Source organism: Plasmopara halstedii (assembly GCF_900000015.1).
Source record: "Plasmopara halstedii genome assembly, contig: Scaffold_117, whole genome shotgun sequence".
Lineage (NCBI taxonomy): Eukaryota > Oomycota > Peronosporomycetes > Peronosporales > Peronosporaceae > Plasmopara > Plasmopara halstedii.
The window spans coordinates 155017-171226 of record NW_020187038.1 but is presented as its reverse complement, the minus strand read 5'-3'; the positions used below and the strand labels follow the sequence as shown (position 1 = coordinate 171226).

The window sequence follows — 16210 nt, the reverse complement described above, 5'->3', positions numbered from 1 at the left end:
TATCACACATTTTATCACATTTTGTTTAATATATAAAATTACAATTGTATAATTTTGTCATTCGCTTTCATTATTCATGGCGTGCTGCCAAAAGAGACGATCGAGGCGGGAGTGTTAGAGCGGGTGATATCTCACACAACCCGTTAGATGACATCATTTAATGGAGTTTTAAAGCACAAATTGGCATTTTGGGGTCACAAAATTTAGTGTCGTTGTGTTAATTCTAGCACATATTTTGCACATCAAATCAAGAAATATCAATCACATCGTTCTGTTGACTTGAACACACTTCAAAGTTACAAATACGCTCAATTTACAGGTGAAGGCTTACAGGATTCGGCACCTCGTATGTAATGCTGCGTCAGTATTGAGATATCTAAGAAATTTCGGCTGATGGACGGAAGGAGCTTAAGTAAAAAAATACAATTTGATGGACGACTTTCGCATGCACATACTTATCCATTTGCAATTGCGTCATGAAAGCGGCAGTCAATTGTATATCGATGAGGTTAATATGTCTATCTTCGCTAACGATGTCGGTCACTTTGGTCCGGGCTCACGGACATCATATTCTTATGCATCGTAGGCATCATCAATCCCCCAACTTGAGACAACATGGTTACATCACTACGCTCTCGGCTCCAAATCCGTATTGTCACAGTAATATTGAGCTTGAAATACTCTATGCCCAGCTGCGTTTAGAAATGCAAGAGTTGCTAGCAAAACGAAGTGAAGCCCATATAAATCTCCAAGAGTCTAACGATCAAGGCAAGTGCGAATGCGAGAGCTTACTATTGCCAACTCCAGTACCGGCACCCGCACAATCGACACAGTCATTAGAGGCAAAAACCAAGTTCAATGAATCAAATTGGAAACTAAAGCTGACGGAATCGAGTAGCGGATCGACAGGTAGCGGCACAGCATCAAGTAAGCGTCACAGAGGATCGTTCTTTACCAGCACCATATTTGTGATGGCTGTATTTTTGATGATTATTCCAGTTGCTTGTGTCATTGGTTTTGTCATCCTAAGCAAGCGAAGAAGACGGCCACACTACACCCACGCATAATATAGTATGTAATATATTTGAAAATATGCTGCTGAGTAGGATTAGAATGTACTCCACTAAATAATACATTAGTATTAAAAAAACGTACTTTGTTCCACTTTTGTCGTGATATGGCCAAGAGCTCTTCGACATCGACCGAGGCGCTCACGTCTTTGGATGATAAGGCCTACAACATGTTGTTTGTCGAAGCACGCACCGTAAGTCTTGTTGGTTTCGTGTCGAACTTTGAGTCTAAACTTTCGGCCTCAAAAGCATGGCACTTTTGGCAGTAATTTACTAATTGTGGTTATTAATTATGACAGGAAACGCTACACCTGACACATATAAACGAATTTTTTGTTTGCAAGCTATGCAATGGCTACTTTCGAGATCCTTACACTTCAAAGGAATGCCTGCATACTTGTACGTCAAACCTTCTGAACATGTAAAATATATATTCATAATAGTATTGGGATTCGTTCAGTCTGCTACGGCTGCATTCGCGGGTATTATCTGTACAATCCTAAATCAAATTCCTGTTCGGTTTGTAAAATGAGTCTCGGTGCCAAGCCGTTAGCACAATTTCTGTACGTACGAATCGTGCTATCACAAGGATAATACACATCACCAATTACATGCTGTATGATGAGGCAGCCCTGATCCAGCTATGAAAGAGCTGGCAGATAAGCTTCTGCCAGACTTTCATGCAAAGGAGGAAGCGGAAGGTACTAGTTTTGCTGCTTTTACAAGCGTTAATTGCTGCTATAATTTATCGTTGCTGGCACTAGAACAAATGTACTACAAAAAGTTTGGGATCAAGCGCAAGCAGCCCGATACTCCCACCGAAACGCAGTCTGGTTCTATGACCATTTGTCGCTCGCTTGGTCCATCACCTGGCAATATGATTAGTTTTGAGCTTTATCCTCAGCGCGGGTTAGTTGAAAATTGTTGTTAATGGAATTTTTGTATTGTATTCTCAAAAGTTGTGGGTTCTTTATTCTTTCTGTTGACAGTACCGACATTCCACTGTTTCTATCTCTGAGCAAGCTGGAAGCTCCTTATATGCACACGCAGTCGCTTCTCAAGGTCAAATAAGCAAGAAAATTTATAGATTTTGTATGAAAGGCTAACTGCAATTTCTTCGTAAACTCACACAGATAATGTACCTTCGCAAGTACCTAGCGAAGAAGTTGAAGGTAGCCAAACCCGAGGAGATCGAGATTCTATGCAAAGGCACTGTAGTTGGACCAGAATATTCGCTTGAATTCATCCGACGTACGCGCTGGAAAGAAGAAAAAACGAACATGATCTTGGAATACCGCCGCCATCTTTTTGCCTTGTGAAACCACCTGCAAACTTTCTTTTCTATTTCTCACAAAATTTTTGTGCATGAGGTATTGAATATATAGCCTACGGCTTGGCGAATTCCTGGTTATTATTTAGAAGAGTGAGACGACAGTCGTGCTGTCTTCGCATTTATCCGGCTAAGAGAAATAGAAAAGTTCACGATCTAGCTTATAATGTGAGATATCTAAATCTTGTTTCTTTGGCAATCATTTACACTGCGTGACTTGTGCACAATAGTCTTTCTATTCGCCGTCATCCTTTTGATTACGATGAGAATGACGAATCTGAGATTTAGTGAAATATGAAAAAATATCGTTGACACTGTACTCACAGAAAATATTAGACGCATGATGGCAACCAACCGAGCAAGTGTTGCAATGATATTTTTAGTTATCCACCAATTTCATTCAAATTTCATTCAAATTGTATCCATTCATTTTAATTGTATCCTGGGGCATTTTTTGTAAATAAAAGCATCGAAAGAGATGATCAGTTGATGCAACGGGATTGTCATACACCTTGCACAGAAATAACTTTGACTCAAAGAGGCCACGTCAGCAAGTTCGCAAATAACGAATCCGTAACCTCCATCCAGGCGCAAAACCGAGAGATTCTAGCAACAGGATAGTTGGCTTTCGATTTAAATAGGTTTAGTTCGAACTGATACTAAATATCATCCATCGTTTTACTTTGATTACTCATATAAGTATACGCAAAAATATACACATATTCGTATGTATTGTAACAGGAGACTAGTGCCCTCTTCTAAATCAGTACTTGAGTACTGCTGAGCTTTGCATTATGAACGAGCACCATAGTACAATACGTACCCTTTTACTTTGATGACCTGTAGATCCTTACAATTCATTTGAATGGAATGTTTTTATAAATCTGATCAAATCTTAAAATCAGAATTTACAATTGTCTCGTCAGTGTGGGCTCTTATGCTAAGCTTATCCGTTCCACCAAAATGTTTATGGCACACTTCTGGGTTTTGAGGATTACCTCTCAGTACGTCGGATGTCATTCATCAAAGTGTTTTCAGGAAAATTTCTCCAATGCGAAGATATCTAATATTAACTCCTGATCTATCTACAACGGCTAGTGGCGTCTATGGACCCTTTATTAATCAAGAGTGTCATTTCAGTGACACAAACATCGTGACCAATAATTCAGAGTCATAAATTGTTGAGAAAGAAAAACACGAACGTTTACAGGTACGTCGACTTCTACTGATACTGCAAGACTCGTAGCGACAACTCGCTTTCTGTCTGCGCAAGTCTGTCGTCATGCTTACAATATTGAGAAAACGGACAAGCCTTCGAATACCTTACTTTGGCACTTCGTGAGCGCAACGCTATGTCTCAATTAATTCGGCAGAAAGCTCGACCAAAAAAATCGAAACTTAGCGCGACAGAGTTAAATCACAATTCTCTATTACGGGATTCGGTCGTGATTGGCTGAAATCATCGGGGGTATTGGGTACATCGTCTCGACTGATGAAATATTAGGTAACCAACTCAAAAAAGCTGATCCAATCGTTCTCCATTCTATCTTAAGAGACATCGTGGGAATTTATAGTAGAAGATTGCAGTATGGTGTTCCCAAAGGCACACATGACATCGTATCTGAAGTCACAAATATTCTGTGTGATACGAATGCTGATTCCCACTTGTGGATCTGTACTGGTGATGAGACCGACGTATCTCTGTCTTTTGAAGTGAGGGGTAAGCCAGTCACTTCTACTGGACACTTTCCTCGAAAGTCGAGGTTCAAGCTTTTTGGAGTTCAAGCTCCGTACACCAAAAATTTGGTATACGCTGAAGATGAGTTCAACCTTAGTACAACCCTTGATTTATGAGGAATCCAAAGTTTTATCATTAAAACTATAGGAGTCTTTGACATATTTTTTATGTAGCTAGGAACCGTTAACTCATGTTATTTTAACTGCTAATATGTCTTCAAGGCCTTAAGTCGTTCTTCTTTCCTTCAAAGCGAGACTGTCCTTCTCCATCCGAGTCGATTATCGCTTTCTCGTCGCACAAGTGTGTGTTGTATTCTAGAGACTGTTAGAAACAGAGCCCTTTTACACCTGGTAGCACTTCGAGCGGTCTTTTCAACGACAATCGTGTTAAGTACGTCGCACATTCCAGTCCAAGCCATACTCTTGTCCTCGTCCGAGCGATATGGGAGTCGGGTTACCAGTCTTTCCATCAGTACCGCAAACTGACGTGCTGACGAATGGGATGTTTCCTCATTTGTCTTCACATTGATGCGCTCACTAGTATAGTTAGCACAATTGGATGGCACTCGAGGGGATGCGAGAAGTCATCGGAGAAGCTGCTGTAGTCAATTAACTGCAGTCGTCCTCTCCGAAAGATAAAAACGCGATCGTCCGTTTCATTATCATGAGATAATGGAATCTCGGAAGCAGAACGCAACCCTATTTCTTCGTACAGAGCGATGTATCTGACGCTGAACGTTCCTTTGTACCGTGGTGGAGAGAATGAGCCTCTTTCACGATAATTTGTCGATTAAAATGCAGCAATCACAGCAAGGCAACTGCAAGGCTCTAGCAGCAAGTGCTGTATGCGATGTCCAACCTTGCGGATCGTTGGGCGTATGGCAAGCATTTAGTCGATATAATCTGCTTTAATAATACGGACACTTCAAGATCGAGCTGAAGAAGGCGTTTGAACCACCTCAGAGTGGGCTTTGTGTCTCTTGAAGCATCGTCAAGGTCGTTACGATCTACACTTGATATTTCAACGCAAGTTGTCACGTTCATGGCGGGCTTGAAAAACGGTCCGATCCAAAATAAACTGCTTCGTGAGTATCCCAAGACGCTGGACGATACCATCAACCTTGTGATGCAAGAAGAGTTCAGCATCAAGCAAGCCAAGTTCAATGGCTTTGCACCAAGGCAAGCGCGTCAGTCGACTGGTACAAGTGATGACCCAGAGCTCCTAGACTTCTCGAACATTTCCACGCCCAGAAATGAGGCTTCTCGCAGCAATGGGATGTGTTTCCGTCGTGAGAATCCCGGTCATTTAGCTCGGAACAGCAGAGTATCTTTGCCGAGTCTGCAACAGACACAGGGTGCTCGTTCGGATAACTGCGGACGCTATAAAATCGTCGGTTCGAACGGAACGATCAGTAAGGACAGAGCTCCCTACTGGAGGCGAGAAAAGTACTGTGGATGCTATGATACACAGAACTCTGGTCATGAAACGTGCATGATGCACAAGCAGTTTCCACTATGAGTGGTTTTAGTGTCAGGCAAAGTGCGACTTTGATTTTCCAAGAAGTCTTTGTAGATGGTTTTGAGAGACCAATACGAGCTCTGATTGACACTGATGCGTCAAACAACTTTGGCCGAGCGCAAGTTATGACTAGAAATGGTGATAGCCTACCCGATGTGAAAAGGGAAATGATCATCCGTTTAGCAAATAAATCAACAGTGAAGATGCCAAAGCAAGTCTCGCTTGGCAATGGAGTTTGACAATTTGCGAGATGTAGACGAGTTGATCCGACGCGACCTCGATGATAAGCTTGACATCACTCAAGTATGCCATGGTTGATGCATTTCAGCCTAGCATTGACTGGATTATCGCTGTCAACAAGTCGTCCATCGCTATCTCGAGTTGCGACGAGGGAGGAATTGGTTTGGGCGTATGCATCTGTTTATGAAGTCACGGATGTCCCAAGTGATATTGTGGTGTCCCACGTTCATGCTCAAAAAGACGAAAGTTACAGTTCAACTGGAGGTGGAGCAGTCAGGCGCAGAAAGAAGACGGTCTCCATCGACATGAATGTCATGGTGGATGGCTGTATGACGAATAGTGGGACCATAGGCAAAGACCCATCCCGAGAGAAGAATAAGAGGGCCACCAAGAAGAGTACTCCGTCAAGTATTTTGCGTACCCCTGATCAAGGTAGAAGTTTTATCAATGATGAAAGTGATCAAGAACAAGACATTTCAAGCGAGTTTGTAAATGTTGTGGCCTACAACGAAGAAAGTGACGTAGACGTTATCCGTCTACGTCACTTTCTTGACGTGGTCACGTGAAGATTGAAAACCCCAAATTCAGTCAAAATTTTGTTTCCTTGTCGTTGATGAGCAGGAGAACGCTGAAGCGTAGCCTGGCAAAACACAACGTTTCGCAAATATGTGCGATTGTTGAAGAAGCTATCGACGATGACATCAATACTGCGGAAGTACTTGATGAGAAGACACGGAAAAAGAGTTTGATGGGCAGTCGCGGGACGCTATAAGACAGATCATGTGTATGCAGCTGTCAAGGAATATGATGATATATTCCTTGACAAGGTGCTGGACGAATTGCCATCTGACAGAGGCGTTCTCAATGATATAAACATACGTCTTGGTATGAAGTATTGTATAATGCGGCTGTGGATGTTTCCGAAAGAACAACTCATAGCGATTGACGGGCTCTTTGCGCAGCGACAGATGGCTGGTCACGTGCGTGAGAGCAAGTCTCCGCACTCTAGTCCAACTTCCTGTGTGAATAAAGCCACAGGTGGTTAGCGCATTGTTCAAGCATTCAACAAATTAAACGATGCGAACATACCTGTCCAGAATCCGGGTCCACGCAAGGATATGATTCTTGAGGAAATGGTTGCTAAACCGTTCTTGGTGCCATTGGTCTGAACGATAATTTTTGCGAAAATGATACGCCGCTAATTGCATGCAGTACCCCAGTGGTATGTGGGAATGATCAATGGTACCACATGATTTTATAAACGCCCCCGCGACTTTCATCAGAATGGTCACGAATTTTCGTCGTCCGAGGAAATACTTCGACGACTTATTACTTTCATATTGAGAAAATGGGTGAGAAGTCTGATGTCGATGATCATCGTGATCATCTTCGTCATGTCTCCAAGTTATGCGAGAGCATAAACTCTACGCAAACCTGAAAAAGCGTATTTTCTTCGCACCTGAGGTCCCCATCCTCGGCTGCTATGTGGGCCATAATGCCGTTCGTGCAGATCCAGAGAAAGCCAAAGCTACCAGTGATTGGCCTGTGCCAAACAATGTGAAACAGCTGAGACGACAAAGCTGCCAGTGATTGGCCTGTGTAAAACAATGTGAAACAGCTGAGACGACATTTGCACAAATACACGCGAGATTATTGTGCAACCCCTAACGACTCATTTAGAGAAGAACGGTGAGTGCGAATAGTCAAAGATCACTTGGCGGTATTTGCCAAAGTGAAGAAGAGCTTGAAAAAAGCTCTTGTACCTGTGATTGCAAACCATGATAAATCTTCTACGATGCAAGTGATTATGCCATCGGTTGGGCGTGATGAGGGGCGAGAGCGAATTGTGTTGTATCAGTTGCGACGACTCCGGCCCATGGAACGGAACTATCCTGTTCATGACAAAGGCCTTCTAGCAAAGAAGTATTCTTTGTTTCATTTCCGTGTGTACTCGTTTGGAGAAGAGCGCTTTGCGATCTATACAGATCATGCCTCGCTGCATACGGCAGTAATCACTCCTAATTTATCGCAGAGAATGGCTCGTTAATTTTCTTCTTTGCGGATTACAACTTTGTTGTACACTACAAGCAAGGCAAGACGAAAATTTTGGCGGTTGCGTTCGCAAGACGTTCGGACTATGATCCAAAGTCCAGGATCGAGAATATGCACGAGTATGTCGACAAAGCGAATATATCAGACGATCAGAGTGCAAGCAATGACTATAGTGTGCGATGGAATTGTCGAAGGATACATGTCTGATATCAGGACTTGTACAAAGTACTGCAAGGTCTTCCGTCTCGCACAAGATCAAGTGTTCACCGTTACACAATGAATTATTGTACAATGCAGTTGAAAACGGGATACAGCAAGGGTTGTTGCTCCAACTAACGAAGGTTTGCGTCATCACCTCTTACATGAGTACCATAACAGCTCTTCGGGTGGCCATCTCGGGTGTAAGAAAACGTTTCTCAGTTTTTGGGATTACTATAAGTCATGCATGTGTAAGTGGGTCCGATAAGCTGTGATGTTTGCTAGAGAGTAAGACCATCGGGTTCCACTCAAACCCACTTCGATCGCTGCTAGTGCCAACAACCAGCTGGATTATCTAATATGGACTTCATTTTCGGACACACATGGACGCAGTGGCATTCTTTTGTTAGTTGACCGATTCAGCACGATGGTTCGTCTTGATCCTGTTTTAAATAAGATCATTACCTTAAAGACACCTTAGGTCTTTGTAGACGTTGTTTTCCGTCTGCATCGCCTTCCTGTTGAGATCGTGTCTGATCGTGACACGCGTTTTACGTCGATGCACTGTTTGGACTATTGAGCACCAAATTGTCCATGTCAACAGTGGCACGCCCTGAATTAGACGGTCAAACAGAGCGCGTGAATCGAGTTCTGAGGCAGTTCCGCGTAATTACGCTACGTCATTTAAAGAGAAGTGCAGTTCCTCTGTTGCAGCGTTTGCGTTGAACAACTCACGCATGTCTCGAAAGGTCCTTCGCCAATTTATGTGAACTAAGGTATTCATTCTAGAATACTTGCTTCCATACTGGGCGATGTCTCTACCTTTAGTGAGAAGAAACTATGGCTATAGAGATACAGTCAACTCTAAATGCTGTCACAGAGTTAGAAGCGGATTTTGACTCAATGAGACCTATTGATGACATCACAAGTCGTGAGGAACATCCGTCGATGACTTTATTGCAAAGAAACAAGCCGTTGTGCAGTTTGATCAAGAAGCAATTGCGAAAGCTCAGGATCTGCAAAAAGAACAAGCATATAAGAGCAGTAGGGAGAACAAGAAGGTACATAAGGTCAGAGGTCTTGTACTACTGAACATGCAGTGTCCAACTTGAAAAACAGAAAGCTTTTGCTTAAATTCATTTTTCGTTGAATGCAACTGCGATGTTTAATTATTACCGCATGCGCCTACATCCTACATTTTATGTAGGTGGGGTAAAATCGTATCTTCCGAGTGGACCTGCCGACCCTACTACACCTTTGTTAGATGATCGAGCTGATTATGAAGTCTCTCCATTTGTCCAAGTAGAGCAAACCACTCTTCACTCTGGGGATTCTTCTCGGCGTACAAGCGCTAAAGGACACCAAAGGATTAAAGGATTGCTACTTTACTGGTTCCAGCGCTTGAAGGCGACAGTGGTGCTCACTACGGAGTACATTGAGAACAGAGCTTACCTTTTCAGCATAGCGCAACAGGATTTCGTGAGCCAACTCACGAGCTTTTTCGTCGAACAAGTTCATCATGAACCTGTTTGAACCGTAGTTCGATACGGGACTCCAAAGCCGAGCATTGGGCAGAACCATCAGTCAAAATATCGAGTTTGAGCTCTGCTCTGCGACAAGATTTGAAAGGCTCTCGCAGTGATATTTAAGGGTCGAGCAACACTGCTGAAACGCTTCGTTTTGCCCGCGATGAGCACTCTTCCTCCTCCAGAGCCGCTCAATCGTATTCACGTTCAGCACCACCTCCGCTATAAGACTCTCGCGGAGAGCGTCGTTAAGTGGTTGAAAGGATTGCAGATCACGAGGATCGATCGACTCGTCATCATTGACGTAGCGGTCAAACTATCGACGCTTCTACATAGTTCAGTGGCGCGGCTATCCATCGGAGCTGGGAACGTGGGAAACTTGTCAGGCTCTAGATCCTGATGTCATCGACGTGGTCCGCAGCGACGAGGATCGCTTACTCTAATGGACCAGGTCCCATTGCATATGTTGTATGGATCACATACTCTTGTGTGTCTAACATTCACTATACACCCTGTATAGTAGTATATCCCCTTCCAGTTTTGTTGTATTAGAACTGAAGGCACTTATCAGGTTGAGAGGTGTACAGCATATTGGCTATAATAATATATGTCACCTTACCTTTCCTCTTCTTTATGTAAGTCAACGGCCCGCTGGAAGCGATCAACTCGCGGTAGGCGTTTCAGTTGACTTAAACATTTCTTATATACGGACAGGCAATTCCCGTTACACTTACAGTGTTGCTAGAGGCAACACTGTGACGATCAAAGCTTGGTTGTGCTCGGTCGTTACAGATTCCTGCCAACGCCGACTCGGCGAAGCAGACGCTCCATTTTTTCTCATTCTCAAGGCGAACAAATGTTCGCCATAAGTCGAGCCTGGCTACGATGGTTTGGGTCGGATCATCACGATTGGTGATCCGACGCCAACAAAAAAACGTTCCGTGTAGAACCTCTTATCTCCATTTTGGCTGAGAGTGGAAGAAACCTCAGAGTTCTGGACCCGTTCTTTGCCATTTTGGCGAAGAACGCTCCTAAGTGTTGGTCTGTTCACTTGATCGCTTCGTTGTTGATCGAAAAGTGAGCTGCTCCGAAAAGTCTGCAGAAACTATAATGGGCTACACTAGCTATTACGTGAAGGTACATACATAGATGTACCTTGTGTATGCATTGCGGGAATATAAAAGAAGATTACAGCATCGTGTTCCCAAATGCATACACAAAGATTTTGTGCGATAGAGAATGTTTCCTATCTAGGCATCTGTTCTGGTGAAGATACCGACGTGTCGCTGTCATTCGAAGTGGGCTACGAAAGCCCGTCACTTCTACTTGACACTTTCCACGAAAAGTGAAATATAAGCTTTTCGAAGTTTAAGCTCCGTACACCCAACATCTTGTATGAGGCTCAACCTCAGTACACCCTTGATTTATAAATTAGCATCTCAATGATTTATAAGTAAAACCTTTAGAAGCCTTAGGGCGTTATATAGCTAGGAACCATTACCTCATAACAATTCAATTGCTAATTTGTCTTTCAGGCCTTAAGTCGTTCCTTTTCCCGCTAAGTCGGGACTGCGCTTCTCCTTCCACGCCGAAAAGTGCTTTCTCGTCGCACAAGCGTACGTGTTGTGTTTGATAGACTATCGCGAACTGCACTCTCTTACACTTGTACCCTTAAGATTATCGGCCCCTCACATTATAAGATGTTGATGCCTAAGGCGATAACGTACGGAATCAGTCAAGATTTACCAACACTGTTTCATTATGCCAGTTTGAGGTTGTGTCTGTTCGGGATACCTGGCATAATTTACAATCTGATTTGGAAATTTATCACGTTTACATCAGTCGCGAATAATGATCTACTGCTGGTGTCATTTGCCTGGACTTTGCCCAAGCTGTTCGCAGTGTCAACTGGCAGTCGTAAGATATTTCTAGTAACATAAACAATTCGCAAAAGCTTTTCGATACTGTGTTTTATTGTTTCTAGCAAAGCCCTAGTAAAATTCATTATCAATAATTCTCGCTTGGACTATGAAGCATGGGGCAGGAGTGAGGCAAAGTGATCCACTTTCACCAGGCTTATTTGTGCTGATTATTGGACCAGAACTCTGATATTTACATGTTAACAATCAAGCTCTATAAATCAAGACCTGTGACTTTTTTCATCAAATTATCAGCTTTGACTGGGACAGCTTAAGATCTCCACAACACGCCGTTGACTTGAGCCCGAGCTCAAGACCTTTCTCACTGCAAACAAATGACCTAGAATATGGATTAAAATAGTATCGAATACAGCCGATACCGATCTATGCCCCACGAACGCGGAGTCCGTTGCTTATTCTAATTCAGCCTGATAGTCAGAGGCTTGAGCCTATGAGAGTATCCACAACAAGATCAAATATCGAATTATTTTGCTATTGAATAGGCTTATGCTATGGTGTGTAGCGCTTCTGTGTTGCCTTATCGCACTCTTTGTTAGCAAGGTAATGGTCACGTAAATAAACCATCTAAGTATATCATCAACTCCATAATTAGTATTTCGATGTTTATTATTGGTGAGCACATAAATTTCGACCAACCCTATATCCATACCAATGACTCAATAAATTTCAGAGACTATGCATAACTTGGCAATAGAGATCTTTTACCCTCCAAGGTTGAGTCTTTATGCTGAAGACAGTGATCCGACATATTTTGCGGCCCTTCACAGGTGTGCATGTTGTCTTCAAAGTTGTCTGTTAGTAACGTGTCTACGACAAAGAGTTCAGGTTATTCAATTGTCTCACGAAGATCTGGTTAACACCACATTTTCCTCCTCAAAAAGTGATCCAACCATTTTGTAGCCGTTCCCTAGCGAGTGACATGGAGTAACATTTGCGTCTAGTGGACGGGATCTGTATATTGTCTCATGTTCAGCGGATCTACTTCAAGTCAGCTTAACTCGCCAGCTGCTTTAGCAGTGAAGAATTAGATTGGGATCACCCAATAATAGAGAGTAAAATCTGGGCGGCACCATATCGGAAAGCAAGCCGGTACCTCTCCTACTGAAATATTTCGTCTCTCTAGTACAATTCGGTAGCACCACTGTAAGAAAAACTCTTTATTTATTTTCACTTTAATCGGATCGCTCCACAACACAACTCGAATTGCTCAAACCTTCCCATAACTGATAGACTTGCATTATACAAATTTTGCTCTTTACCCGCTCCCCACGGGCTAAACCGATCCACGTCACGATTTGCGCAGCCATTTTGGTGTGATAGACTTCTAACGTTAGCGGTCCGCAAGCCATACGACACCGACTACTACCGTCTCACCCGAAGGCGTCACAAACGTTAAGGTGGCTCTTCCCAATGGTAATTTCGCATAACGCCGTTGCTTAGCTAGTATTGTAACGATTAACCCACGACAGTCCCGAAGGGTTTACCGAAAGCGTCGAGATCTCAGAATTTTATTTAATAAAAGATAACCCTGAGTTCCAAGACCATTCCATACATCGCCAGACCCAACCCAATTCTCGGTCGCGGGGAGACTTGAGCCCTCAACCTCCAACTTAGCGATGCGGTATCATACACTCCGCCAGAACACAGAGCGGAATTTCAGACTAGCTGAAACATTTGACTTGCCCCTCTCTAAACTTGAAATTCGTATTGGTTGTATTTATCTTCGTGGTTCTGCTGGATTAATCAGATACCTTGGCTTTTTGCCGAATTGCCAGTGTAATGAAACTTTGTTCTCTGCATTTACCCCCAGAAGTAGAAGCTTCTCTACACCATATGGACTTTCGACGGTCAAAATATTATCTGCGCTCATATTTGGATCCTACACCCCCTGCGCTAGCACGGTAGCTTTGGCTATTGAATTAACCCCTCATTTCCGTGAATACTGTCTCACTCACCAGCACCCCGTCGTGATTTTCTACCAAGATACTCAAACGCTTTATTCCTACCGTATAACAGACTAGTTATTAATCCAAAATTTGGCGGATTAACACAAGACATCAATTGTGTACATGTATTGCGTCTTGGCTCTCTTTGTTTGTAGACTAGGTCTGAAATGCAATTAGGCGCTGCCAAACATTCAACTGGTCTCAAATTCTTTGCGGGTAAATTAAAATTGTAGATAAGATTTCATGCAGCAATTTGTCAGGGTTAGGAGTTTCGTTACAATTGATTGCAGCCAAGTCTACGAAAATTGCAAACACTTATGATGCAGTTCTAATGAGGTTTCTTATGACTGTTCCTTTCCTCCTTCAAAAGACTCAATGACTTCGAAACATGCAGTATTTTTGGAGAGCTCGAGGTTCCAACTTATCATTAAGTTTTCCTTTGATGTTGCTCTGTCAATCTACTTGTTCAACCTCCCAAGCTGTTGCGCAAGTTAATTGGCGACTTCCGACAATGCTAAGCCCTTTTGTAACGGGGTTACACGTACCCTTGTATGAAAGGGTGGGTCGCGCAAGATGGTGCGACCGTCCATAGGTGTGTATTACACAATTTAGTGTAATCACACAGTGATGTGGCTACACCATAACAAGAAGCCATCACGTGGCAGGATTGCCAGTAGTATTGCACATTTACTATATTAATTAGGTTTTGCTACACTAATTTGGTATTACAATATGAATTGTAAACTACATTAATGAGGAAAAGTTAGAGTTTTCGCTTATGGCGGCTCTGCCGCAACTAAAAAATTATCTACAGTTTCAATATTGAACGGAAGTTTTCGTTTGTCTTGCTTAAGGTTTTAGTACTCGGAAGTAGCAAATTGCAACCCGCTACCCTCGTACCAGTTCTTGGAAAGAACGTAATGTCAGTGACTAAGCTTAGCTTCCTCTAAGCAAAGGGCTATGGCACCCCCGCTGCACCTTTTCTCAAACATCTTATCTACACATACGGCAGGGATTTCAAGTTATAGGTGTGTGGAGTTATCACCTTGTCGCAGGTCCATCTATTTTTTGCAGCAAGATTTATACTGCTCTGAGTTCCTACAAGTATTTTTGCTTTCAAATTTTATTGCTGCCTTGCAGCGATACCCTTCTATGACAATCGGTCGCACTGCAACAAGATTTTCTTCTATGTTTTCTTCACGCAACCAAAATGGCTTTGAATACTTTGCATTGTTCTATTTCACGCTACTCAGTGTCAGCCGACAAAGCCGACGCCGCTGAATGATCGTGATGTGGACTTAGAGAGCTTTTCATTAATAGCCTTGCGCTCCAGAGGCAAGAGGCAGTGTTTCTCTGCCCACCAGCTTACTTCAACCACAGTCTCGGTTGGGAATAAAAAGACGCACGAAATACGTGGTTTTCGCGACCAGGAACTCCAGCACACTGACTTCCGATGACAATGTTAACTGAGGCATCGCAAGCCTGTTCATCGATTGACCACTTCCGTCAGTGTATAGCCTTCCATTGCGGACGCTTGCACTATGCCTTCACTGACGATGTTTACTTGGGCATTACGAGCCTATGTGACAACCGAGCAATCTCAGCCATAGCACAATATTATTTACTTGGTGGATCGCATCCTGTTACCCGACTAGCTTTGCCACCGTCAGCTTTCCACTGAACAAATTTAGCGCAATGCTTTGATCTAGCAGATTGACGTTTAGGACTCATCTGCCTTTACAAAACATTGTAATCATCCACAACAATTTCGCTAAACACCTCTTGAGCTAAGATGGTCGCAGCTTCCTTTCCAAAGCTGATTTTAGAAGTTAGAAATATTGTCAGTGCCACTATCTCGACGCAGTGACACCTCACAGTGAGGGCATTCATCTGACGTGACAACTGACTGTATTGGTGCTCCCGTGTTTTATACCCGTCTCGAAACATTACAAGTCCGCGATCGGGCCGTTAAATGTTCTACGACCGAGATTCATTTAAGCTGAAGTCGTTTCACTGGAATATCTTTGTGGCATTGTGTGTATACATTCCCGCGCACTGACATTTTCTCAGTCTGGTTTGCAAAAGCTTATTACGCTTTCATTTATTGCAGTTTGTCACCGAATTATTGCAAGTGCTGTCTGCAGTTCCAGTGTCTAAGGCTCTAGATCTCTCACCAAGACTTTACCTATTGATTACTACATACGTTAGCATGCATCGTTTGCCCGATGTACAGCTACCCGTCTTCCTACATGCTCTGTTTCAACATATGTAGCCCTTCGTACTTGCTCGGGGTATAGCTATGATCAGCCCTCAAGTGTTGTGTTACTATTCACGACTGTCACAAGAAATTTCGATGCACTTTCACGCTTAACGGCCAGTTTTTCAGGTTCTTCCACTCAGACCCACCGGCGCCAAGACCGCTTTTTTACATTTTACCTGGCGTTACATCAGCATAATTCGAATTTAAACGATTTACATTGTGGATCAGATTTGAATTTAATAAATGAAATTGCCTGATTTTTGTTATCAGACAGAGATGAATAGAATTATTCATTATGCCTTCGCTCTTCCTCCCATACACGTAGACGACGGCTTATGCAGCGGGGCTGCCATAGCTTTGCGCTTTGAGGAAGCGTAACTTTTGTCACCGAT

At 43.0% G+C, this 16210-nt stretch overlaps 4 protein-coding genes across 4 annotated transcripts; 3 read left to right on the top strand and 1 right to left on the bottom strand.

Annotated features, from left to right (window-relative positions):
• Nucleotides 1-533: 533 nt before the first annotated feature.
• Nucleotides 534-2389, top strand: PHALS_00627 (hypothetical protein L916_05769; the record flags this gene model as incomplete). Its single annotated transcript, XM_024718146.1, has 8 exons — nucleotides 534-927; nucleotides 1107-1264; nucleotides 1370-1469; nucleotides 1531-1633; nucleotides 1701-1771; nucleotides 1835-1979; nucleotides 2060-2132; nucleotides 2204-2389. The coding sequence occupies 8 exons, from the start codon at nucleotides 534-536 to the stop codon at nucleotides 2387-2389; spliced, it is 1230 nt and encodes a 409-aa protein (XP_024586853.1).
• Nucleotides 2390-5961: 3572 nt separating this feature from the next.
• Nucleotides 5962-6462, top strand: PHALS_00626 (uncharacterized protein; the record flags this gene model as incomplete). Its single annotated transcript, XM_024718135.1, has 1 exon — nucleotides 5962-6462. One exon carries the CDS (start codon nucleotides 5962-5964, stop codon nucleotides 6460-6462), a length of 501 nt encoding a protein of 166 aa, XP_024586852.1.
• Nucleotides 6463-11372: 4910 nt separating this feature from the next.
• PHALS_00625 (uncharacterized protein) lies at nucleotides 11373-11612 on the top strand (the record flags this gene model as incomplete). Its single annotated transcript, XM_024718124.1, has 2 exons — nucleotides 11373-11439; nucleotides 11515-11612. The coding sequence occupies 2 exons, from the start codon at nucleotides 11373-11375 to the stop codon at nucleotides 11610-11612; spliced, it is 165 nt and encodes a 54-aa protein (XP_024586851.1).
• Nucleotides 11613-14813: 3201 nt separating this feature from the next.
• Nucleotides 14814-15505, bottom strand: PHALS_00624 (uncharacterized protein; the record flags this gene model as incomplete). The annotated part of the gene is made up of 4 exons (XM_024718113.1): nucleotides 14814-15005; nucleotides 15057-15137; nucleotides 15206-15235; nucleotides 15305-15505. 4 exons carry the CDS (start codon nucleotides 15503-15505, stop codon nucleotides 14814-14816), a joined length of 504 nt encoding a protein of 167 aa, XP_024586850.1.
• Between the last annotated feature and the right edge of the window lie 705 nt (nucleotides 15506-16210).